Source organism: Ursus americanus, chromosome 7 (genome assembly GCF_024610735.1).
Source record: "Ursus americanus isolate L20-20 chromosome 7, mUrsAme1.1.p, whole genome shotgun sequence".
Classification (NCBI taxonomy): Eukaryota; Metazoa; Chordata; class Mammalia; order Carnivora; family Ursidae; genus Ursus; species Ursus americanus.
In genome coordinates this window covers 15,863,124-15,888,370 of record NC_142133.1, presented here as the reverse complement: position 1 = coordinate 15,888,370, position 25,247 = coordinate 15,863,124, and the positions used below count along the sequence as shown (strand labels likewise).

The 25,247-nt window shown below is 51.5% G+C and overlaps 1 protein-coding gene across 1 annotated transcript in view; it reads right to left on the bottom strand.

Annotated features, from left to right (window-relative positions):
- RHOQ (ras homolog family member Q) overlaps positions 1-20,698 on the bottom strand; it is a 43,335-nt gene extending 22,637 nt beyond the window's left edge. The window contains exons 1-2 of the mRNA XM_045787921.2: positions 20,185-20,698; positions 19,561-19,619 (exon numbers count right to left, since the gene is read on the bottom strand). Of these exons, the coding sequence (XP_045643877.1) occupies positions 19,561-19,619; positions 20,185-20,326 (201 nt within the window). The 5' untranslated portion in view covers positions 20,327-20,698. The remainder of the gene's footprint in view (positions 1-19,560; positions 19,620-20,184) is intronic.
- Positions 20,699-25,247: the final 4,549 nt, after the last annotated feature.

The window sequence follows — 25,247 nt, the reverse complement described above, 5'->3', positions numbered from 1 at the left end:
TGACCAGGCTGTAGAGCAGAGGCTTTGGACACAGACTTTCTCAATCTCTGAATCACAGGCTTACTAGCTGTGTGGCCTTGGGCAAGTCACTTCCCACTTCTTCCCTTTCTCTACAAAACGGACCAAGCTTTGGGAAGACTGAATGAGAATGAGCTACACACAGTAGGAAAGGCTCTTGGCGGAAATGGGGGCTGCTGGCTTATGACCATGCCCGTGGGGCTCCTTCTCCGCTCAGTTTCAGCCAGTTTGGGGCAGAGGAATAAACAGGTGGCAAAGGAGGCCTGAGGGTGAATCGACTTTGCGAAAAGCACACTGAGAACTGTTGCTGGTTTCATAAATGCCTATGTTTGTGGCAGGCAAGGACTGAAGTCAGGCATTTTACCGAAATTGTATTGCACGTGGACTGTGGCACAGCGGCCGTGGCCTCGCAGCCGTGGGCAGTTTTCAGTGGCTGGCTACGAAATGGTAACTGGACACACGTTTGCACCAGCAATCCCGCGTGTTCCGAGAGGCTCAGCCAATCCAGAAGCAGACGCTCCCACTGTACAGAACCTGGCTGGGGAGCTGGGACATGTGCGGAACCAAACGGAGAGCCGGGGAAGCGAAATCAAAGAGACGGAGCACTCCAGGGCGACCGGGAAGCTGGCAACAACGAAATTCGGGGAGAAAAGCACCAGATACGTGGTCATTCCTGTGGTTTCAGGTGTCCATTCTCTTTCATGTATCCTCACGGGACCCTTGGAGGCAGCAGGGGGGACAGGTACTGTGACCCCGCCCTCCCTGGCACTGCGGACAGCAGCACCGCCCAGGGCACGAGGTGAAGTGGTGGGGCCGGCGGGGGCGGGGGGGGTGCGGTTCTCAGTCTTAGAGATGTGGGCCCTACGGTCTGGCCAGATTGCACAGGGGCCTGCGAGGTGCCCCGCTCCGAGCCCACCCGGTGCTCCCCACTAAGGTGAGTCCTGTCGGAGCCCCCCGTCCGGCTGGTCAACCCCTTCACTGTGTGTGTCCTGTGCTGCCTGGAAAATCACACAGCACACCTCTCCCTTCAGGGAGGCACCAGCTGACTCAGGCGGTCTAGTAAGACACTGGCAGCGGGCAGGGGGAATGCCCTGGAAGACTGAATTACAGACGTGCAGCCACAGCGCCTGGTCTGAGGTCCAGCGTCGCCGCTCAGGGGCCGTGAGTGTATCGTGTAGGAGCTCAGGGTTTCTGGGTCTGTTTTCTCATCCATTAAAGAAAACAAAGGCGGGACAGTAGGGTAGTATCACCTACCACCTAAGGTCATTGTTATGGCTGAATGGGGTCGACAAGTGCAAAGAAGGCCTCGAATGTAGGCACAAAATTAATGACAGGAGACGCATGTGCTAAGTGGCACAGAATTCAGAGGGGAGACGATTCGTCCGCCCTTGAGGACTAGAAAAGACTGCATGGAAAAATCCACATGACCTAATATTTCTCTATTAGTCTCCCACTGTGGCATAGACCTTCAGAAGGCTTCCCTGGCCCCCCACGGCACCCCTTCAAAAGTCAAGCCCTTTAGCCTGGTGTTGGAGGCTAGCCACAGCTGACATCAAATTCCCTCCCTAACTCATGTCTAGCAGCTTCCCTGGTGACCACCCAATGGAGGCAGTCTGCTTCTCTCCCGTGCGTCTCCTTCTGTGTTTTCTCTTGGCCTGGGATACCTTGTCCTACCTGTGTCCCCTCCTCACCCCAAACCCATTCACATGTGCCATCTTCTCCCCTAAGAAAACTGCCCGTCCCCAGGGCTGGAAGTGCTCCTGCCCGCTTCCCACCGTCATTTATACCTGTAGATGCAGTGAATAGATCAAGGGAAACTATGGTAGGACACCCCAATAATCGGACATGAGGCTACATCGTGAGAATTAGATTAATGAAAATCAAACCGTAACTGTCGTTAGTCATCTGCAATGTGGGTCACACTGGAGAACACCCAAATCTAATCAAGGGGACTGGAATGTAACTAAGGAAACCTGTAACCTAACACAGTATGTTTTGGCCCGGCTGAAAAAGAGGTTCGCTGAAAAGCCGTGGTCTGTACAGACTCTGCACAGAGTCTAGCAGAGGAGAAAACGCATAATTAGAATATCAGTGTCCACCTGCCCTGCCGACGGTAAGCCCCTGGCCGTGGTGGGCACAGACATCACAGTCACGAGAAGGCCACGGTCTCGTGTGGAAGGAAAAGCTCATCACAGGGTTCCAGGACCCAGATAAAATATAAAGTCCCTCTCAGATTTCTAATTCTGGGTGCTCCAAAGCCTCCATCCCAAGCAAGCTCTTCTGAATTCATCTTCCCAAGTCCCTTGATGCGAAGGAAAGCGACACTGGAGAGCAGGCACCGCAGAGACTATCCATCACTATAACCTGGTTCTTCATTTTTACGTTTTCTAGTTATATTAAAAAACCAGGATGACTTTAGTTAAATCCCAGCCAACTGAACACGTGCATTTATCTCTGACTGCTCCAAAATCCTCTAACATTATGGTAATTTTTTAAAAAAAGGCATAAAACCACAGAGACAAAGCAAACAGGAAAGGAGACAAGAGCAAAACAATTCTAGAAGCTGGGAGGTAGAAGAATGAGTGGGAATTGGCGTAGCAGACGCAGGGGGGCAGCAATGAGGGGAAAGTAGGAAGCACCCCATGTACAGACAGAACCCCCGAAGGTGTGGGAACTCAGCGGCCTATTCTCTGCAGGTGGACTGAAGCTGGAGCCCCAAACAAGGGGATAAAGTGAGTCTGCTTACGCAGCAGTTAAATCTCAGATTGCATGCTCTACCCCGGTCAGCATTCTCCCAACCCTGACAAAAGGCAGGGGTAGTTAGTGTCTGGGAAGGGTAGAACACAGAGGGTTCCCTGGATGGGAGGACACGAGGTCAGGACACGTGCTAAAAAATTAAGACCCCTCCTCTGCTCCCTGCACTCACCTCCTGGAACAGTGGCAGCCGTGCATGAACCCCTCGGACAGGAGGGTGGAAGAGTCTTTTCTAAGGAATATGAGTAGCCCAAGGGGAGAGGCCAAAGTCTGATGTTACAGATTCCCCAATGAAAAGGCCCTGACAGACCACCTCTAGCAATGGTTCTCAACTGGGGGTGCCAGGGGTAGTGAGGGGTGATGTTGCCCCAGGGGAACATTTGGTAAAGTCTAGGGCCATTTTTGATTGTCGTGACGGGACTTGGGGTGCTACAGGCACCCACCTAGTGGGAAGAGGCCAGGGGTGCTACTAAACATCCTATGATACCCAGGACAGCTCCCCACGACAAAGAATTTTCCAGCCCAAAATATCGAGAGTGCTGAGGTGGGGAAATCCTGACCTTCAGTAAGGACCCGAGTCAGCCAGCTTCACTCATCCAGAGCTTCCCACAGGCGCCAGTGCCACCCTCATAAAAATGAGTGGAGCTCTGAGGAATGACCATGAAAGACAGACCAAAATGTGATACTATGCAGGGAGGCAAAAGCTTGGAATAACTGTCATTAATATCCTCAGAGAAATCAGAGAAGACAGTCAATCAAAAAAGCAAAACAAACCAGACTTAGAAGATGCCAAAGGGGGAGGGGAGGAACGCCTAAAGAACAGGAAAAGACTCTTAAAAATTAAAAAGAGAATCACATTTAAAGAAATAATAGAAGGGGTGGATGACAAAACTGAGGAACTCTCCCCAAAATAGAGCAAAAACAGAGAGGGAACAAATATTTAAAAAAAAAAAAAAATTAGACGACCAGCCCAAGAACTCCAACGTTTAAATACTGGGAGTTCTAGTGTAACAGAAAAGATTAACTGGAAATGAAGAGATCAAAGAAATAAACCAGGAAAATTTCTCAGAACTTAAGGACATGAGTTTCCACATTGAAAGGGTCCACGATAGCCAGCTAGACCCTACCCCAAACCCATGATTGTGAGATTTCAGGAGGGTAAATGGCAGATCCTAAACATTTCCAGAGACGAAATCCAAGTTCTTGACAGGAAATCAAGGATCAGATTGGTATCAGACTTTTCAACAGCATATATTGAAGCTAGAAGACAATGCTGCCTTCAAAACGCTAAGAGGGGAAAAAAGGTTTCCAATCAATTTTCAAAGTGTCAATTAGGTCTGAAGGAAACGAAAACATTTTCAAAAATACCAGGTGTCCAAAGTTGTGCCTACAATGCACCTTTTCTCAGGAAACTAATGAAACATGTGCTCCTGCAGAATGAGGGAATAAACCAAGAAGACATGAGAAATAAAAACAGGGGTCTAATCCAAGAGACAGAGCCCACGGGAATCCCATAATGATGAGGGGAAATCCCGACCTGTGCAGCAGGCGGGGGGCGACCAGCCCACACTGGAGCACATCAGAAGACTCAGCAGGGAGGCCTCCGAGAAGAAATGGTAGAATATCGGGTATGTCTGATTGCATGAAAGGCAAGTTTGGGGTGGAACAGTGAAACACGCAGTGAAAAAAGCAAGAGGAGAGGCAATATAACGAATTCCAGGGAACAAAGAGTGGTACAAAAGGGAAGAGTCCTTATAGTACACCACATGGCTCGACTGCGCTGCCGTAGTGACAAAAACGTAAACATCGATCAGTGATCGAACAGAAATTACCGTCTAGCCACTGTGAAAGGGTGGATGGGAAGTGGAAGGCACATATGCAAGAGCTGAAGTCTCATCATTCATGGCGTGAAGTCAAAAGAGGGTATTTTTTTACCAAAATAAACAGCTAAGGGTTTAAATCAGAGCCGGAAATGGCTTTTCTGTAGGGGAAGTGGAGAAGGATCTTTTGTTTCTCCATAATAGGTTCTCACAGAACTGCTGTGGGCCTAGATAACTTTAATAAAAATGAAACGACTTTTTAAAAATTGGAGGGAAACAGAATAAAGTAAAAAGAAGTAAATTTCTAAATATATTCAATACTACCACCTAGAGCCAACACGAACATTCTGACAGTTTTGTTACAATTTGTTTCTTCACATAGGACATATATGGGTATTTTTCAAAGTTGTAATCCTGCCATATATGTACATATATAGTTTTGATCCCTGCTTTTACACACAACACATCATTAGCCTTTTCTCTATCTTTAAATATTTGTTGAAAGCAGGATTTTTAAAAAAAAATTTATTTATTTGAGAGAGAGAGAGAGTGAGAAGGAGGGAGAGGGAGAGGGAGAACCTGAAGCAGACTCCCCTCCCCGAGCACGGAGCCTGATGCAGGGCTTGATTCCACGATCGCAAGATCATGACCTGAACCAAAACCGAGAGTCGGATGCTTAACTGACTGAGCCACCCAGGCGCCCCTTGAAAGCAGTTTTTAATGTCTGTGATTATCCTAATACACACCATGCTATCATTTAACAAATCCCTTTTTACTATGCATTGATGTGTTTACAATATATCACTATTTTAAAAATCGTTGTGAAAAAAATAGTTTTATGTAAATCTCTGTGTACTCTGGTTCCTTGGTGTAAATTCGTAGAAATGGATCACTGAAATGATCTTTGCCAAATTAACCCTCAAGAGTTTGCGTCCGTTTTTGCTCCCAATGGTGGTGCACGGAGCTTCGCGAACTCCTGGGTATGAATTTTTTCCATCTTGCCCAACTTGATAGGTACAATAAAAAGGTTTTATTGGCCTATCTCTGCATATTGTATGTTCACTGGCTATAGTAGTCCCCATTTATCCACGGGAATACAGTCCAAGACCCCCAGTGGATGCCGGAAACTGCAGATAGGACTGACCCCTATACTAGACCTGTACACACATACCTCTGAGAAAGTTTATTTATAAATTAGGTAGAGTAAGAAATTAACAACAATAATAATAAAACAATATACTATAATGAAACTTATGTGAAGCGGTCTCTCTCTCTCTCTCTGAAAATACCTTACTGCACTGTACTTGCCCTTCTTCTTGTGATGCTGCGAGATGCTAAAATGACCGTGGGATGAGACACAGCGAGGTGATGACGTAAGCACCGTGACGTAGCGTTAGGCTACTACCTCCCTTCTGACCACATGTTAGGGGAGGATGCCTCCGGATGCAGCTGACTACGGGTAACTGAAACTGCGGGAAGCAAAACTGCGGATGGTGGGGGTGGGGGGGAACTACTGTATGCTCTTCTTCTTTTGTGAGCTTTTGGTTATGTCTTGGGTTTATTTTTCCCCTGAGACCACATGGTGAATTAATCCTTTGGCAACCTTATTTATATCAGGATCTCTTATGAGTTAACACAGATCAGGTCCATGGACCCAATGATCCGTGAGTGCCTGGATCATGTTTCTGAATCTCGATGGCCCCACTACCTGCGAGGCTCTGGGCAAGTGGCCAAGCAGTGAGACACCTTTATGTCACCCCTCACGTTCTACCATTTTCACCTTCTCACGGCATATCACACTTTCTCTCCTACCTTTCCTTCCTTCCTTCCAGCACATCACATTTCTACTTGCACTTTGGTCATCTGTATACATCTTCTCTTCCTACTGGACTCTAAGTTCCTATCTGATGGGTCTTTATTCCTCACCTCACTGTGTTTAACAGATACTCCTAGATCTGTTGAATAAAGATACAAAGGTGTGGGTGGGGGTCGGGGGACTACGGACAGAGAGGTACAGATTGAACCAGACCCTGGAAGGGGAGACGGAGACCAGCTCCACCCGTCTCTGAGGCAGGGGTGCACGCGCAACAGAGCTTTCTGCCTCGGCACCCAAACACTGGTTCCCAGGGTGTCCATGTAATGAAGGCTGGCAAAAAGGAATAAAAAGGAAGACAAGGATTATTCAGCCATAAAAAGGAATGGACTACCGACACATTCTATAATGTGGATGAACTTTGCAAACATTACACCAAGTGCAAGAAGGCTGACAGAAAAGGTTGCATATCGCATGATTCCATTTCTATGAAATGTCTGGAATAGGCAAGTCCGCAGAGACAGAAAGTAGTTTAGTGGTTGCCAGGGGCTGCAGGGACAGAAGAATGGACAGTGACTGCTAATAGGTATAGGGTTTCTTTGGGGGATGATGAGAATGTTCTGGAATTAAATAGTGGTGATGGTTGTGCAACTCTGTAAATATATAAAATCCACTGAAGGTGAATGCTATCTCAATTTTGGAAAAGGAAAGAGAAGTAAAACTTACACACCCAATGGTTTGGTCCACGGGGAATTTCGGAGGAATCACTTCCTTTATGACACCCGCTTGCCCAGACTGTGATGCTTCCACACGGCTCTGGGAGCTGGGGCAGCAGGATGTCACAGCCCCCGGCAGAGGAGCGGGCAGCACTGATGTCTCCCCTCCTCTCCAGGCCGAGCTGAACAGGTCAGCCCACTCACCTCCCCCCCACCGCCGCCTTTCACAGCGTGCGACAGGACACTGTGGAGGAACGCCTGACATAAAACACACGGCAGGACTCCCCTAGATCCAGACTTGCTGGGGAACAGTTCGCATCCTGGTCAATATTTTATCCAAATAGACCTGGCAGCCTTCCTGCTAATAGGCCCTATGAGTTAAGAAATGAGTTCTATTACGCTTCAATGGGCAATGCTTTAGAATGACCACTTACAATCTGATTTTAAAGACCTTCAGTAATGTCCAGACAGATCAGAATCCCCTCTAAAATGAGCTGCTCTCATTGGAAAGGTTCTTTCCATAATAATCTTTCCAACAGAGTCCCCTAAATCCCACGCTCACCTAGCTCCTGCGAGGGTCCCCCAACCTCGTGCTAAGTGCTGTGTACCACAGGCGGGGCCCCTCTGGGGGCTTATAATCTGGGTGCTGCGAAAGAGTTCTACACGAATGAGACCAAATGCTAGACTGTGGCCTGTAGGCAATTTCTCCATGGAAATTCAAAGAAGGGGTTCAAGAGCAAGACGGCTGGAGTCACAGAGAAGGAAGGAGGTCACAGGGTGCCTTAACCTCAGGAAGACCTTCTCACTTTCCACAAGCTGGGCAAAGACCTGGACGAAGGTTTCAGCCTTTACACACACCCCCGGTCTGAAGGAAGCAGGGACCCTGCCACCTCCCGCCTCTTGCTCCTCACAGCCAGCTCCTTCCCCATCCCTCCAGAGCCAGAGCTCACTAGAAACACCTTAAGGTAATAAATGTGAGCCCTGAGGCAGCTCACTGGGGAGGACAGCCCTTTGAAAAGTAAGCTGGGGTAAATGGAATTTTAATTGAACTGGACAATGAGGAGTAAATGTTCTCTCTCACTGGCAGCTCTTAGAGGGGGCATACTTTGAGCCAACACATTTATAATCCCAACCATGCCATGTGAAAGAGGACGGTTTTTCTATACTGAACCAAGTTTGCAAAAAAAAAAAGAGAGTGGGGGATGGGGAAGGAAAGAGAGAGAGAAAGGGAGGGAGAGAGGGGGCAGGGAGGAAAGGAGGAAGGAAGGAAGGAAGGAAGGAAGGAAGGAAGGAAGGAAGGAAGGAAGGAAGGAAGGAAGGGCAGCCGGCCAGGAGAAGGGAAGAGGACACTTACACAGAAAGCCTCGGTCAGCCAGAGTAATTACTGCCGAGACGCATGTTTGAGTAACAGCCCTTCCTCCAACGGCTCCTGGTGACCTGCCTGGGGAGTTTTAATACGAAAGGACGTCATAGCCCATCTGTTGCTTTGGAACTAATTTAGCATGAACCAAACTGGCCTAGTCCTCAGGGGCAGGTCTGTCACCACCCAGAGTGCTAACCCCGGCTACAGTGAACAGAGCAGGGCCCAGGCCCCGATCTATCTAGCTATTTAACACACAGGAGCAAAAATGCCTTGGCACTTAGACCTCATCAAGGAATACCAGTGGAGCCTACTATGTGCACAGCCCTGGGCCAGACAGCACATCAACGGAGCCAAGGGCAGCTTAGGAAGTTCTGTTTCAAATTTCTTCTGATAGTGCCCTTGGCCCCATCTGCGCCAGACGAGCTAAGCAGGTAGCTTCGATTCATTCCAACAAATCTGGAAAGTCCCAGTCATGTGTAAAGAACTAGAAACAGGGTGTGTGGAGGTGTATTTGTGGGGTGGAGGTTAAAAAGTGAATATGTTCCCTGCATTCAGGGTACAGTGCATAAGGTGGGCGTGCACGTGTGTGATGTGTGTGTGTGTGTTGTATGTACGGCATGTGCGTGTGCAGCATGTGTGTGTATGGTGTGTATGTGTAAGGGGGTGTGTGTGGTATAGGTGTGTGTATATATGTATATGTGTGTGTATGTGTTATGTGTGCAGCATATGTGCACAATGTGTATGCATACAGTATGTGTGTGTATATGTGCTGTGTATGTGTGTGTGGTGTGTTATGTGTTGTGTGTACGGCGTGTGTGTGTGCAATGTGTATGTATATAGTGTGTATGTGTATGTGATGTGTACGTGTGTGGTGTATAAGTGGTGTGTGTAGGATGTGTGTGTGTGTATGTGTGAGGTGTGTGTGTGGTGTATGAGGGGGTATGTGTCTGTGTGTGAGGGGGTGTATATGTGGTGTGTGTGTGTATGTGTGTGGTGTGGGGGGGTATGTGTCTATGTGGTGTATACGTGGTATGTGAGGCATGAATGTGGTGTGTGTGTGTGTGTGGTGTGTTATGTGTTGTGTGTACGGCATGTGTGTGTGTGCAACGTGTATGTATATAGTGTGTGTGTGTGTGATGTGTACATGTGTGGTGTATAAGTGGTGTGCATAGGATGTGTGTGGTGCGCATGTGTGTGGTATGTGTGTGGTGTGTGAGGTGTGTGTGTGTGGTGGGGGGTATGTGTCTGTGTGTGAGGGGGTGTATATGTGGTGTGTGTGTGTATGTGTGTGGTGTGGGGGGGGTATGTGTCTATGTGGTGTATACGTGGTATGTGAGGCATGAATGTGGTGTGTGTGTGTGTGTATGGTGTGTTATGTGTTGTGTGTACGGCATGTGTGTGTGCAATGTGTATGTATATAGTGTGTGTGTGTGTGTGTTGTGTGTGTGTGTGGTGTATAAGTGGTGTGTGTAGGATGTGTGTGGTGTGCATGTGTGTGGTGTGTGTGGTATGTGTGGTGTGTGAGGTGTGTGTGTGGTGGGGGGGTATGTGTCTGTGTGTGAGGGGGTGTATATGTGGTGTGTGTGTATGTGTGTGGTGTGGGGGGTATGTGTCTATGCGGTGTATACGTGGTATGTGAGGCATGAATGTGGTGTGTGTATGTGTGTGTGTGGCGTGCGTGTGTGTGGTATATACGCGGTGTGGGGGGCAGGGGAGGAGCGGAGGGGACGCGGCTTGCTATGAGGAGACGGTAAGTACACAAAGATTCATGAACTCGGTGCCTCGGACGTGTCAGCCCGCATCAGAATCACCTGGAGGGTCTGTTGTACAGAGATGTCCCCAAGTTTCTGAAGAAACTGCATTTCTAACAAGTTCCCGGGAGACAGGTTTCGGTTTGAGGAGCATATCTGAGAACCGGGGCAGTAATTCAAACTTTTGCTGAGCGGCGAGGACATGGAAGAATCCAATATGAGCACTTTCTCCGCCTACAAATCAACCTGGAGAAGCCCCACCGAGCTGAGCTCTCAGGAGCAGCCTCTGGGCCCCCGTGAACAGGCACCGGCTCCCCTCCCGCCCCTCCAGTCCCTCGGGGTGGGCCCTACCGCTTCGCTGAACTGGGAGCTCCTGGGGGCAGGGCCTGTGCCTGGTCCTCTGGGAAGCCCTGCCCCTAGCTGGGTCCCCAACCAGATGCGGTCCTCGGGGACGGTTTGCTGATGGACTGCATGAATGTTTTCGTCTAGTCCTGACAGCCATGGGGGCTACTGCAGGGGCAGGAGGAAGGGGGGTCCCTGCAGACCTGGTGTCCGTGGGCAGCTCAGGAAGGCGAGCAAAATGAGCAGGGGTGGGAGAGGCAGTCTTGGGCTGTAAACAGGGCATATTTGGTTGTAAGTGGGACAGATTGGCAATGTTTCACTTGGAAGCAGTTTTCATCTAAATAAGAACTCTTGGAGGAAAGAGAGGCCTAGGGCAGCCCCTAGGGGGACAGAGAAGGCACCTTGGCAGGTCAAAGCTGGCCGGCCTGGCAGCCCCCAGATAGCAAGCTCATGTCAAGTCAAGGCTAGCAGGCTGAAAACAAGGGCAAAGACGCAAAGGGCTGGGGAGGGAGTCCTGCCTCCTTCACTGGAGGACAGTCAGCTGAAGTCAACATAGAACTTTCTCGGTCCCCCCCCTTCCCTGTACCCAAACAGCACCGCACTGCTTCCACACCCTCACCGGCAACACAGGCACCCGTACCACCCAGGGGAAGGTCTCTATTTAAGCAGGAGTGTAGGTTAACGAACACACTGACAAAACACCCTTAACTTCTGGGGGGCGGCGTTTCGAGGGGACATGTTAGCAGCAGCCCCTACTGAGCCACCTATAGGCACCATTCCACCAGCTCTTCAGTCTAGAAAAGCGATGGGAGGTACTTCTTGCAGGAAACATTCAACCGTGGAATACATGCGATGTAAAAGAGACATTGAACACCATCGAGCTGATTAGCGCGAGTAGTTTAACATAAAGAACCCAGGGCTTGGAGAGGGACAGCTTGCTGCCGCCTCTCCCCAGCTCCGGGGCCTGGAACCGGTGTGTCACTTAACCTCCCTGACCCCGCAAATGGAGGCAAACACCACTTGCTTCCTTTCCTCACAGAGCAGGTGAGAGGCCTCTGGGAAGTACCAAACGCAGCATGCTTTGCAGTTTGTAAAAAATGCCACTCAGTGGGGACTGTGTCATTATTAAACCCCAGATTCTACCCTGAGTCTGGGCAGAGCTGGCAAGTCTGGGGATTGGGAGAGAGGCGGCTGCTTCTCTACTCCCACCAGTCACTTGAAAAGAAGACAGTGACAACAATAAAGTCCCTCCCCCCCTTCTATTCTTTCTATTAAAATCAACAAGCAACAGCACCAGATTAATATCTTTCTAATTACTAAGTTGTCAGTTACGGGGTGACACACTCCCTAATTTAATGATCGGCCCTGCTCCACACGTCGACACTGATACCAGGATCTGGGCTCCATACAGATACACTTGGGGCACCCCCCTAAGCCTGTGCTCCCCATGCTCTTCCTCCCCACCCAGACTATGAGCTCCCTGTGACCCTCTGCCTGTGTGACCTCCTTTGATCCGACGCTCCCCCGTCTCACTTCACGGGACGGAGAAGAGATCATGAGTTCTGCACACGGCATGGAGGGGCCCGCAGTGAAGTGACTGAGGTGGGACGGCTCCCGCTGGAAGGGACAGCCCAAGCCCGGGTTCCTGTCCCAGGCCCTACCCTGCTGCCTTGAGCCCGAGGGCTGGGAAGCTCTGGCCTGATCCGATGACCCTCAAGGCCGTACATCTACGATCCCCATTTGACAGCTGAGAAAACGGAATTTCCACGAGTGACGACCGTTGCTGGGAAGTGGGCCCTGGCAGGGCAGTGTGGGGACACACAGTGGCCACCAGTATACTCTACTCTCTCCCACCTCTTCCCGCAAGCCCACGTCTTCCACAAAGCTCAGCCCGGCCCCCTCTTCTGGGGGGGCCCCTGCAGCGCTCCGTTCCACAGGACGAGCTTTCCCAGCCGTGTAGGCCCTCTGACCCCTCCCGTCCGCTCCCACAGAACACGGTGCAGACACAGCAGCAACACCCCCGGAGCGGGACTGCTGTGGGCCCCCAACGCTGGCCGGGACCCTCACTCCCAGCCACCATGAGGGGTGACTAAGACACCATTTCTAATCCTTGCGGTGACCCTGGGAGGCAGACATTATCTCCCCGGGGTGCAGGGAGGGAGGAGCCGGCTGGCCCACAGCCTTACGGCCACAGAGAAGAGCAGCCGGGATTCAGAGCTGGTCTGGGGAACCCAAATCCCACACTTCCATGGCCCAGCTGCCTCCTCCTCAGGAAACCTAGGCGTGAGAGGCCTCAGGAAAGCTGCAGAGGGGGCACCTGGGTGGCTCAGTCCTTAAGCGTCTGCCTTCGGCTCAGGGCGTGATCCCGGCGTTCTGGGATCGAGCCCCACATCAGGCTCCTCCACTGGGAGCCTGCTTCTTCCTCTCCCACTCCCCCTGCCTGTGTTCCCTCTCTCGCTGGCTCTCTCTCTCTCTGTCAAATAGATAAATAAAATCTTAAAAAAAAAAAAAAGGAAAGGCGCAGAGGCCTGAGCCTGAGACAGTACTGGGGGACAGGCCCATGGGTGACCTTCTCTCCCCCACCCCCCCCCCCCGCTGCATACCTCAGTGCCCGTGATTCCTCTGACCCTTGGAGACTTCTATTTTATTAAAGCTTTTTTCCCAAGCAACGGGTTGTGCCTGAAGCTATCATCTAAAGGCTATCACCTTAGTCTTGGGTTAACCTTTTAGCAGAAATGAGCTGACAGCCAAAGGAGAATCAACTCCGTCTGAGAATTATTTGTTATATGCCTTCCATGCCCCAGGCACCAGACTAAGTGCGGGAATCGTGGAGGAGAAAAAGACAGTCAGTCCTCGCAGAGCTCAGAGAGAGCACGAACTGGCTCCCAGAGGGCCTGGCAGGCAGTGGATCTGGGAGAACTCTACTCAGGGCGCCCCGGGAGAGCTCCCATGAACCGGCCACGGCCACCCGCGCAGCCTCCCTGGCCGGCCTTCCCGCGCCTCCTCGCCTCCTCCTGCAAGCAGCTGCCTGCCAGAAACTAAAAGAGGAAGAGCAAACTGCTGAGGGCAAAGAAAGCTGCTCCTTGATCCACGCTTGCCAAATTAGGGCAAAACTAAGCCCCTCCGAGCAAAAGGAAACCCAGCTGACACTCACGGATTTCAGTTTTTAAAGACATGTGTGGTCTTGGGTTTTATTTCTTTGTATCTTCTTCTCTTCCCTCCTCCCTGCAGCTTGCTATTCTGTATCTGAGGCCTCTTGGTAGTGCCCACTGCTGCCAACACGTGTCCTTGCTAGAAACTGATACCCCCAGGCAACGCTGCTTTGTTCTGTCTCGTTTTAATACCACTAGGTCTCATCTCCTGAAACCCCAAATTCCACAACAAAACCGCAAACACCCAGTTCCCCATAAAGGCCTCTGACCCGTGAGCTGTAAAATAATGCTTCCCACCCTTTTCATACCCTGGCACACACAGAAATGACAACATATGTCCAGGCCTCTTGAGGCTGCACACAGCTCTCCCCCCACACACACCCCAGAGCTGAGACGATAGGATCTGAGCACACCTCCAACACCCGCTTCTGATATACCTGCTGGGAAGCATTGGTTCCCAGAGCATGTCAGTAAACCTCAAGAAAATCATGACAGATGTGGAAGAGCCAGCCAGATCAGAGGGAGGGGATGGGGCCCAGGTGCACACAAACAGAAACCAATGAGAGCTGACGCAGACTGCCCCCACCCCGGGGCTCCTGCCTGCAGGACCACGGTCTGAGCTGACATATCCCAAACCCACATCAGAGTGACAATGAGGGGAGCATAGGGCATTCGGTCACTGCAGAGGCTTTGGAGCCAACAAAGGCCATGCACCTTCCCCACGCACAGGAGGAACAGCACTCCGTGTAATGTGCTGCAGGCTGCAGATATAAATAGCTTCTAAAAAGGTTAGGGAAAATGCACAGCCGATGAATCTACAGTAGGTTACTAAGGGAAACCAGGATGCTTAGTGCCAGCGGCTCACCTGTTGAAGCTGTGCTGGGGAGGAACTCCGTGGCTCCTCCTGAACTCTGCTCTCTGGTCTCTTCGGGGATGCAGTGTGGGGCTGCTGGCCCCTGGAGCCTGCATCACGCGAGTGGGTGCGTCCTAAGCCCTACCGATGTGCCCTGCAGTCCCCCTCCAAAGGAAGGTAAACCTTTTTCCTAATTACCTCTCTGTCTAGTTTCCATAAGCCTACTCACTTGCAATTTCCTCATCTGGCAAAAGTCTACCTCCATAGGTACCGTGAGGACGCCCGCCTGAAGGTGGGAGGAGCCTGATGAGTGGCCAACCCTGGCCCTCCCCCGGCCCCTTCCCATTCTACCAGGCCCTTGGGTGCTGCCCCATGAAACACAGAAGGTGGGGCCATTCCAAGGCTGCGTCCCCTGGAGATTCCCTTCTGGAGGGAAAGTACTTCCCTGGTTCCCCAGAGGGCTTGGAGGGCAGCCACAGCTGCTGGGCTATGTCAAGTAAGAAACAGATCTCGCTTGTCACTGAAAAGCCAACCCCAGGGACACCTGAGTTAAAGCTATTTATAGCTCTCATGTATGCATCCTTGAACTCGTGTGTGATTAAGTCAACAGACAGCAACACCACGCCCAGAAGCATACATATGGACTTCCACACCCTGAGGCAGTGGCTAAATCTGGAACTTTAGGGAACCCAAACGCACCCCCAACACACACACACCCCTGAGTGTGGGTATTCTGGGACCTGGGATAAACTGGGCGCCAGTCCTTCCCCCTTTAAGGTATCAAGTTCTGCCTTCCTGCCAAGGATTAAGAGATCAGCATGGAGCCCACAGCTCAGGAGCAGCTCGCCTGGCAGCTCCCCACCCGCTCATCCGCACAGCCAGCAAGACCTCTCCCCACCTCCCCTGAGCCCCACACAGCACGGAGGCAGGAGGGAAAATAGGGCCTGTCCCGTCCCGCCCTGAGTGGACAACGGTGCTGCCGCTGCAGAGCCTACGCTGAAATCCTGCGAGGCAGACAAGAAAGGAGAAGCTCCACAGAGGCCCAGGCCGGAAGCCAGACCTTCCACAAGGCCCCGGGAGGAAGTCACTACTGTCCTCAGCTTCCACTTTGAGATGCTGGGCAGTCAAAATGTCAGGACCATTCCTGGGCCACCCAGGGGCTTGGCCAAGAGAGGCGGGCTTCCGTTCGGCCAAGCGTGTTGGGGATGTTGAGGGATGTGCCCAGGCAGAGCACGTGATGGGGACGAAAGCTGCCCAACACACTCATGTTCCTATTCATTCATTCTCTCCCTCTCTCCCTCTGCCAACAACAACAGAGGCCAAGGGGGAAGCGACATCCTCTGGAAGGCAAAAGGTCATCTACTACAGTCATCTTTTATGTTCTCTAATGTGTAAATTGGACTAATGTTACCTATAGCTTTGAACTTGATTGGGGTCGAAGAGGAGACCAAGAGTAAGCACACAGACCAGAAGTTCCCACGGAAGGGAGGCACTATTTCGGTTATTCAAATACAGTGAGTGAACATTCCGAGGGAAGATTATGTGTGCTTCTTACCTCCCAAAGTAGAATCAACTGAAACATACATACCCCACTTGCTTCTCAAAGTGTACACTGAACTCCTAGTTTTTCTAAGGTTCTCTCATGTCACTGGGCACGCAGGCTCTGATGGAGAAAGGCCACCATCTGATACCACAGGGCATTTAGAGCAGGGAGCACTGGACTGTGTCCATGGGTCCAGTGACCGGGACTGTGGAAACCCTGAAGCACAAGCTGGCTCCATACTTCTGGGTGAGAAGGTTCTAGCATCTGGCATCTAGTGGAATTTCTATCAACTCCAGACATAATACGCTATTCTCTTCTGCTGGTGACCCCCTTCCCCCAACAAAACTGCCCAGAGTGCAGTACAATAATTTCTTGTAATATTTATACCCATCTACTATGAGCGAAGAACACTGTCAGCTGCTTTTACACACATTGAACAGCTGAAGCCAGTCTACAACACTGTAGCATAGTTTCGAATTATCCACGTTTTTACTAGATCACAATGAACGTTAACCATAGCCAGAATCACATGACTAGTACGGCACGGTGGAGATCTGAGCCCCTGCCTCTTTGGTTCCAAAGCCCGCGGGCTTCTCTCTGCTGTCCGTGAGCCTTAAAAATGTCTCTCTATACGTATGTGTATGTGTATGCGTGTCTATGTGTTTATTGATCATTTATTGATCATTTTTGTTATCGTAAGATTAATCTGATGCTGAGCCATCGAGGCCTGAGATCTTAATGACCAAGAACAACCCAGGAATCTCCTATTTAACACACACGAACAGATACCTGGTTCAGATACTTCTATCTATGCTATCATGGCGGATCCCTACCTCAAATTTATTCTTTTGTAATCCCCAGGTGCTTGGCACAGTGCTAGGTATACACTGGGCACTCCTCATATAATCTCGTTGATGATTACATTGCTAAGATTGCTTATTAATAATAAACCCCTAAACGCCGAAAGATGAATTATCACTAACTTTGATCTAAAAGGAAAAGTTCCAGGGACGCGTGGGTGGCTCAGTCGGTTAAGCATCTGCCTTCACCTCAGGTCATGATCCCAAGGTCCTGGGATCAAGTCCTGCATCGGGCTCCTTGCTCAGCCGGGAGCCTGCCTCTCCCTCTGCCTGCTACTCCCCCTGCTTGTGTGTGTGCTGTCTCTTGCTCTCTCCGACATAATAAATAAATAAAATCTTTAGAAATATTAAAATAAAAGGAAAAGTTCCAGACCCCCAAGGGGCCCTAAAACACATTGTGGCCAACAGAGTAGGTGTCCCACCAGTGAGTAAAAACAGTATTATCTGAATCTTCCGAATAGCTTGATCCCATTTCGTATGTATCTTACAATCTCCACTGGACACAGCAATCATGAGGACTTATGGGAAGCCCTGGTTTTGTAAGTGGGTCCAACTTCAGGTAATATTTGGATCTGGGTTCTCTCCTCTGTAGCGGTAGCACACGACCCCCATTCAGAGAATGGCTGTCCAGATTCCTGGTACCATGTCTACAGACCCGCAAGGAATCCAATCAACCCAGGTGGCATCTCGGCCTCTCCCGTGGCTTCCTGAGTGTATAACCACTTCAAAACTGGGGCAAATTCAGACCTATGTCCTAATCCCAGCAATACCTGTCAGGAGCTGTGTGACCTGAGGTCAGCTACCTAGCTTCTCTGAGCCCCAGTTTCCCCATCTGCAGAGACAGAATATCATTTAGCTCATGGGTTGTTTTGTGGAAAAAAGACTATTTGCAGTGGCCGCCCCACGCCTGATACGCAGAAGGAACTCAGTAAATGTTAGCTGCGTTTGAATGTGCACAGAACAGGTCTGACATACACACATCCTGTTGAATAGGGCTCGCGGTCAAATGAATGGTCATGGTGACAAGTTAGAGGAGAAAAGGGAAGAGGTGGTAGTGAGAGAAGTTAAAATTAGAGACGAGATTTAAAAACCGATCTCCTTTTCAACCAACGATTTCAACCTATTATTTATTAACCATACGTCTCAAAAGTTGGTTTTACTTAAGGGACTGTGTTCTGCCTCTTGCCTTCCATATGTTCTGACAGAAGTAAAAGCTACAAGGTGGGCACCCCAAAAGGGGCCCTGGCAAGCTAAGGACTGGTTGTACTGACTTGGGTCGGTTTGGTGAAAGGGGACAGCCTCTGGCACCTTGCACTGCCAACAGTTTCTCTATCCTCAGATGCTCCTCTAACCTAACCGTTTAGAAACCAGAAGCCAAATCAACACACCCTCCATAAGACAATTTTCAGAATCCAACCTGGTACCACAATTCTGAAATTCAAATCTAGAAAAGCTACAAAGAATAGCTCCCCTTTATTGGGTACCTACCTGACTGTGCCAGACTCAGTGCTAAGCGTCTGGCATATAATACACGAACAGGGAATTTTCTGACACCCATCGTATAAATAAGGAAACTGTCCTACCGGACATCCGCCAGAGCACTCTCTAAGCCCCTCAGCTGTTCACATGTCCTTAAACACTCAAGTCTGCATGACACGTGGAAACTTCTGCCCAAGGCTTCATGTCTAATCACAGGCCTGGAGTCTGCAAAACTTCATTACACGCAATCATCCCAGCCCCACAGCAAAAGTGGGTCTGGGAAGAGGGACAGAGACAGAGAAGAGAGCCACCTCTGATTTGCTAACAGCCAGAGGCTGCCAGGAGGACTGTGCATTTTCTTTCTGCACAATAATCTCTCCCAAAGAAAACCCAGACAAAGTCACCTGGCCTTCCTAGGGAAGGAAAAATAAAAAAAAATTTTTTTTTTTTAAAAAAGCTCTTCCTCCAAGATTCATACTGAACTCCTAACCCTTCCTCCTCCTCCCTACCCCAGGGAGTGGCTGGATGGTTGTTGTTTCTTTTCTTTTTTTCCCTGTGGTCCTCTGGTAACACCACAAATTACGTTTGCAGGGACTAGAGTCCCAGAGTGCAATGATGTTGTAATAAACATAACCAGGACCAAATGCCTTCCCATCATATTAGATGATGCCATTTCGCACCAATCAGGCTCCTCGGGCAGGCAGACCACTCACCAATGAGGGACCAGACAGAGGCTGTGAGGGGGAGACCTGGTCATCTGCAACTAAAAATAAGGGCGCTTCATGATTGGCCGCTGCCAGTTTGCAACAGGAGTTGGGACCCACACACCAGGCACCATACAGAAAGCACACACAGGCAAAAACTTTCATAGCCCAGGGGTTTACATGGGGTGGGTTGGGATGGTTTGTTGTTGGGTTGGGTTTTTTTTTTCCTTCTCCTAATTTGTTGACTTGAAAAAAGAAATATAGACTTGATCCACAGGGGCCCCTCGAAGACACACCCTCCGTCCTAGACATCTCAGTTTCCAAAGGAAATGTACAGCCACCCTGAACTGAGGAAATGCAAGGGGGTGTCGGCCAGGGGCCAAGACACTCACCTGTCCGGCCGTGTCATAGAGTCCCAGGAGGTACTGCTTGCCCCCTACGGTGACGCTGACTGCAAGGGCAGAAGTGGGGGCGGGGAGAGAAGCTCGATTATCTAGGGTCTGGGGCAATCTCGCTGCCCATCAGGACCCGCTTATGCCAACCCACTGGAGGCATGCGAGCGCTCCCCGGGAGATGTCACCCCTTTTCCCTTGTGCCGGGCTGTTAAGTGGCAGTGAGGCCGGGGTGTGATGTGGCCCCTCTTGCCCACTCCCTTCTCCCAAGTCCCGTAGCCACGTCTCACCCAGTGCCCCAAGTGTTTCCCCCGGGGTTTGGGGCAGAAGGGAGGAGGCCGTGGGAAGGTCAAGGAGGTCGGCCCAGGGCGTCCCGGGACTGGGAAGTGCGGGGAGCCGGGACTGGGCCGGGGGTGGGGCGGGGTAGGAAGAGGGGTCTCCTCTGCCGGCGACAAGGAGGGCCAGAGGGGAGGCCTGGGAGTGGGACCGGGAGCCCCGCGTAGGGCCAGGCGGGGGGGAGGGTGGGGAGCGCGCTCGGGGGAGGCGGCGAGGGGGCTCTGCCAAAGTTGCTCCAAAGTTCCCGGCCCGGGGAGCGGCCCCTTAGTCAGCAGTTCCGAGGCTTACCTGCGTAGTGGTCGAAGACGGTGGGCACGTACTCCTCCGGGAAGGCGTCGTTGGCATAGCTCATGAGTAGGCACGTCTTGCCCACCGCCCCGTCGCCGACCACCACGCACTTGAGCATCAGCGCGCCGGGCCCGTGAGCCATGCTGCGGCCGGCCGGCCTCCGGGCATGGTCCCCCCGGAGCCCCCGCCCCGGCCCTGGGCTCAGCCCCAGCCCGCCTGGGGGGTCCGCCGCCGCCGCCGCCGCTCCGCGCAGCAGGGCCGCCCCCCCGGCCCCATGCAGCGGCTCCCCCCGCCCGAGGGGAGGGGGCGGCGGGCCCGGGGCGCTGCCGCCGCCTCGGTCGCTGCCCGGATCCCCGCCCGGGCCCCGGTCGCCGCGCCCGCCCGCTGCCCCCGCCGCTCGGCGCCCGCGCCCTCTCCCCGGCCCGGCCTCCCCAGGAGGATCCGCTGGATCATAAGACTGGCCGGCCCCGGGGGAGACAGCAACTTTGGGGAGGGCAGCGGAGGGGAGGGGCCAGGCGGCTCTCCCCGCCCCGCGCCGGCCCGGGCCCCCTCCCGGCTGGGCCCCGGAGGAGGGCGGGCCCAGGCGCCTCCCCGAGAGCCGACCGCCCGCCCCGCGCCCCCGCCCGCCGGCTCCGCGCCCCGCGCCCCGCGCCCCGCGCCCGGCGCCCCGCCCGCTGCCACCGCTCGGCCCTGCCGGCTCACCCTAGCTTGACTCCCCTGGAGAGGTGGAGAGGGGGCGAGGGGGAGGAGCCGCGGAGCTGCGAGGCGGGCGGGGGGGCGGGGGGGAAGGTGAGGCTGGGGGAGGGGACCGAGAGGGAAGCGCTCCGGAGGAGCTGAGGGCTCCTCGCGCAAGTGCCCGCAGCGCCCGGAAGCGTCCAAAGGCCCGGGTGCTGGAAGGAGCCTAGGAGGCCTCTTGGGGAACCACGACGACTTCAACGATGACGCAATAGTCATGCGAAATTATACATATATATTTAAACTCCACCCGGAAGGCAGGATCCATCCTATCGGCCTCTACGTGCACAACAGAACTAGAAATCAGGGAAGGAAGAAAGGCCAAGAAGGTTAAAAAAAAATTTGTTTCAAGGTGCGTGGGGTGGTGGGGGAGGGGTGGTGGTGGTCCCACAGCTGGAGAATAGGGACTCTGGCTTATTGCTTGGTTCTCCACACCACCACCACCACCCCAGGCTATTCACCGCACGGAGCTTGAATCATGTACTTTGAAACTGGTGACTAAGGGAGTTACAGCATCTTGAATGTCTGAAGCAATCCCCAATCAGCTAGCAAAGGGAGACCCTGCGGGCTTCGGATGCGGCAAATGTACCCGTGCTTCCTCTGGAGGCAGCATTCTCAGAGGTCCCCTTGCAGTCCCGAGTGTCCTTCGAAGGTGTTAGGTTGTGATCCCTGAGGAGTGATACTCTTGCTCTAAGACTTGGCCACTGATCCAGGAGGAAACGCCTGACCTCTGCCTGGGAAAAGCTCGGCCAGGTCCTGTTCACTGGCCTCTCGTGTTGCTTTGACCATTAGGCACCAGGCAGAGGGCAGGGGAGAGTGGATACACTCCACACTGCACCACAATCCCTCCCCCCCCCCCGCCCCCTGCTCACATGGAAAAATCGCTTTCATTGATTCACAAGATTGGAAAATGCTATGTTGAGAGGCCGTGCCAAGTCAACTGGACCATGGGCAAACAGACCTAGAGAGGCAAAGTGGTTATCCCAAAGGCTTCCCACTAACTCCGGCAATCAAAATGGAGCACACTTTGGGGAATGTCCCCATGCCTCACTTCCAGGCCTCAACTCTCAAACCCCTAATCTGATTTCCACTGTCCCAGAAAGACTTCCTAGATTATTGGAAGGTCCTTGTGGGGTCACACTGAACATCGCACGAGACCCCTGCATTTGGGTCTAAGTGTGGATATTGCCATTGCCCTAGTGCTTTAGGTGAGGCCGTCAATCTGGAAGATAGTTTGTGTGTACTGAACGACTCGTTAAGGACGGCAGTACAGTGCCTTGAAGTCAGGTCTTGGTTCAAGGCCGGTCTCTGCCACTTTCTATGAGAGGGGAAGAAAGGAGGACTTGTCCTCTTTGCCGACAAGACCATTTCTTCAGGCAGCATGTACAGAGACTAGTGTTCTAAAATGAAGGTCTATCAGAAGAGGTTAAGGAGATCCAGAGGACCCCCAGCGGGGAAAGTGCATTGGGTCCCAGCTCTGACACTAGTTAACAGTGTTACCTTGAGCACGTCGCTCCTCTTCTCCTGGCCTCAGCTTTCTCATCTATAAATGTGAGCTCATTCATAAGGGTGGAATCAGGTCTCGCCCCTGAGAACCCTGGAGCCATTCAGAATGTGTCCCGACAGATCCTGGCAAGAGCTTTGGGACAAGGGGAGAAGCAGTTGCTGCAGACATGGGGAGGCCTTTATGAGGGATGACGAGATCTGTCCTGGGACTGGAGGAGAGAGGCTTCTCAGAGGCTTCCCCCGTCCAGGACTCCCTCCTCTCAGTTTTTCCAGTACTTCTCAAAAGGGCAGATACTTACTAGGGATCCAGGGAGCTGGAGGATCGGTTCCAGAACCTTGAAAAATGGCAGGGACTCCAGGTTCTGGATGCTCTGGGAGAAGCTCGGGGAACGTCAGAGCCCCCAAGTGGGGAACCAATGTCGGATGAATCATGCAGTGGTGATTTCACTGGCGATGATGACCTCACCCCTTTGGCCCATAGAAAAACCAAAACTGACTGCCAGGAATACTTAGAGCTCTGGGCTGATCCACCAGTGTGTATGTGGAATGTATTGGGGGAGGGGGGATTTATCCTGGATGCCCCAGCTCAGCCCACAGATGGGTTAGCTGGAAGGACCAAACAGATCTCAACAGAAAGCCTGCTTTCCTAGGAGCAAAGAAGATAATGCCTCAAGTGGTTAAAACAGAAACAAACAAACCAAAAAAGCACAAACAAAACAAAACACCAAAAAGCAGGGGCACCTGGGTGGCTCAGTCATTAAGCATCTGCCTTTGGCTCAGGTTATGATCTCAGGGTCCTGGGATCGAGCCCCGCATGGAGCCCCGCATGGAGCTCCCTGCTCGGTGAGAAGACTGCTTCTCCCTCTCCCACTCCCCCTGCTTGTGTTCCCTCTCTCAATGTCTCTGTCAAACAAATAAAATCTTAAAGAAAACAAAACAGTTTTCCAATTTCGGCACTGGAGGGACAGGAAGCAACTTTGTTTCCAAGCGTCCCATAGACTCTGTGCTTACTTTTCTCCCTTTGTGACTGCAAATGTCAGAACACACACAGGTCTGTGTGAGAACAGTGAAATCTATCCTTAGCCTTCTCCTCTTTTCCCTCTGCTTCCTCCGTTTCATTGATTCATCCAGCGTTTCATTTCACAAGGGTTTACTGAGGTCTGCTAGATACCAGGCTTTATTCCTGGACGCGGCACGAAGAGCTGGAAAGGCACAATCGGTGGAGGGGCGGCGGAAACAAGGTGACGAGCAAACAGGTAATTACTATGTAATGTGGTCCGTGTCGTACCGGAGGCTAAGGAACAGGCCTCCGGAAGTGCAGAGAAGGCTGCTAGTACCTAGAGCTAGGTACTTGCTGAGGAAAGATTTGTGGAAGGGGATCACTGACCTAGGATTTAAGAGGCTAATAGGAGTAAGATCAGAATTGCTAGACAGCCCTGCACAGGGTAGGAAGACACAGCACACACTTTTCTGGGATTGGTGAGCCATCTAGGGTGGACGGAATACAGGATTAGTGGTGCAGGGAAACTGATTTGTATTAAATTGCGAACTTAACTGAGAATTTGCAGATCTGTGTACTGTGACCAGATATGGTGTGGGTACTTGGCAGTCATCTATGTGGGTCATCTTCTTTGGCCCCCAAAACAACCACACAAGATAAAATTTGTAGAGAACATCTATTGGGTTGTCTGTCCATCCAGAACAGACCATTTGCTTCTGCTAAATGTTCTCTCTCATTCATTCTCTGTGATCATGTGGTTTAAACAGAAGGGGCTATCTTCTTACACATCCTGCCCCGACCCCCGCTCATTAGCCCTGGGTGGATGCCTGATCCAAGACAGGACAGTCAGAACCCTTCTGAAAGGTTTGAATTTGGGATTCAAAACAGGAGTCTCCCCTGTTTTGCTAACTAAACTAGAAGATGTGAGCCTGGAAGCTGTTGGTCGTTCATGTTTCATGTTTCAGCGATTCATGAAATAACCAATCCAAGAAAATAAAGGTGAAATGCAGACAGAAGCAAAAATGGAAATACAAGCCTCCCTCACCACCCCCACCCCCAAAAAAGGGCAGAGACAATACAGGCTATTTGTGAGTTCTGCTTCTAGTTTTCCCTGGGACTCCGTTGTACTATTGTTCTTCAGTTGGTCACTGGAGTTAAAGAGTTTCTCTTCCCCTTTTGCCTAATGAGCACGGGGTTGTTTTCTGTCACTGGTAACCAAAGGAACCTTGCCTATAGTTGAGATCGGTGATGTGCAGAGAAATGAAGAAATTTGCCCAAAGTCACACAGCTGGTAAGTGGCAGAGATAGATTTCAAAATGATCTGTCTTCAAAGCTCAGCTATTTCCCACGTTCCACAGGAGGGAGGCATCAAAAGTTTTTCAACAGGAAAATGACAAGTTTAGAGCTCTCCTTTGAGAAGATCACTCTGGTGGTGGTGTAGAAGATAAATTTGGAGGGCATGAGAGTGAATGCAGAGAGCATGAGAAGGAGAGAGGTCATGAAGGTCTGAACCGAGCATCGCTGTGGAAGTGAAGAGGAGGCCCTGGGGATCAGGGCTATGTGGATGACAGGATCCACTGGGCTTGGGAACACAGCATGAGGAAGGGGAGGCTAACTCTGAGGCTTCTGTGTTATGTTTGCCTTGACCTTCTCCCTCTGTTTTGCTCTTTAATCTCCTGTTTTTATGTTCTCTCTCCCTTCATTGAGCTTCTGGCTCACTCGTCAAGCCTTTCCCAGCTCCTATTCCTAACCATGCAACCAACTGCCTAAACCAAGCTTAGAACTCCAGAAGGACAGTAAGGCTCTACAATATATTCATTTT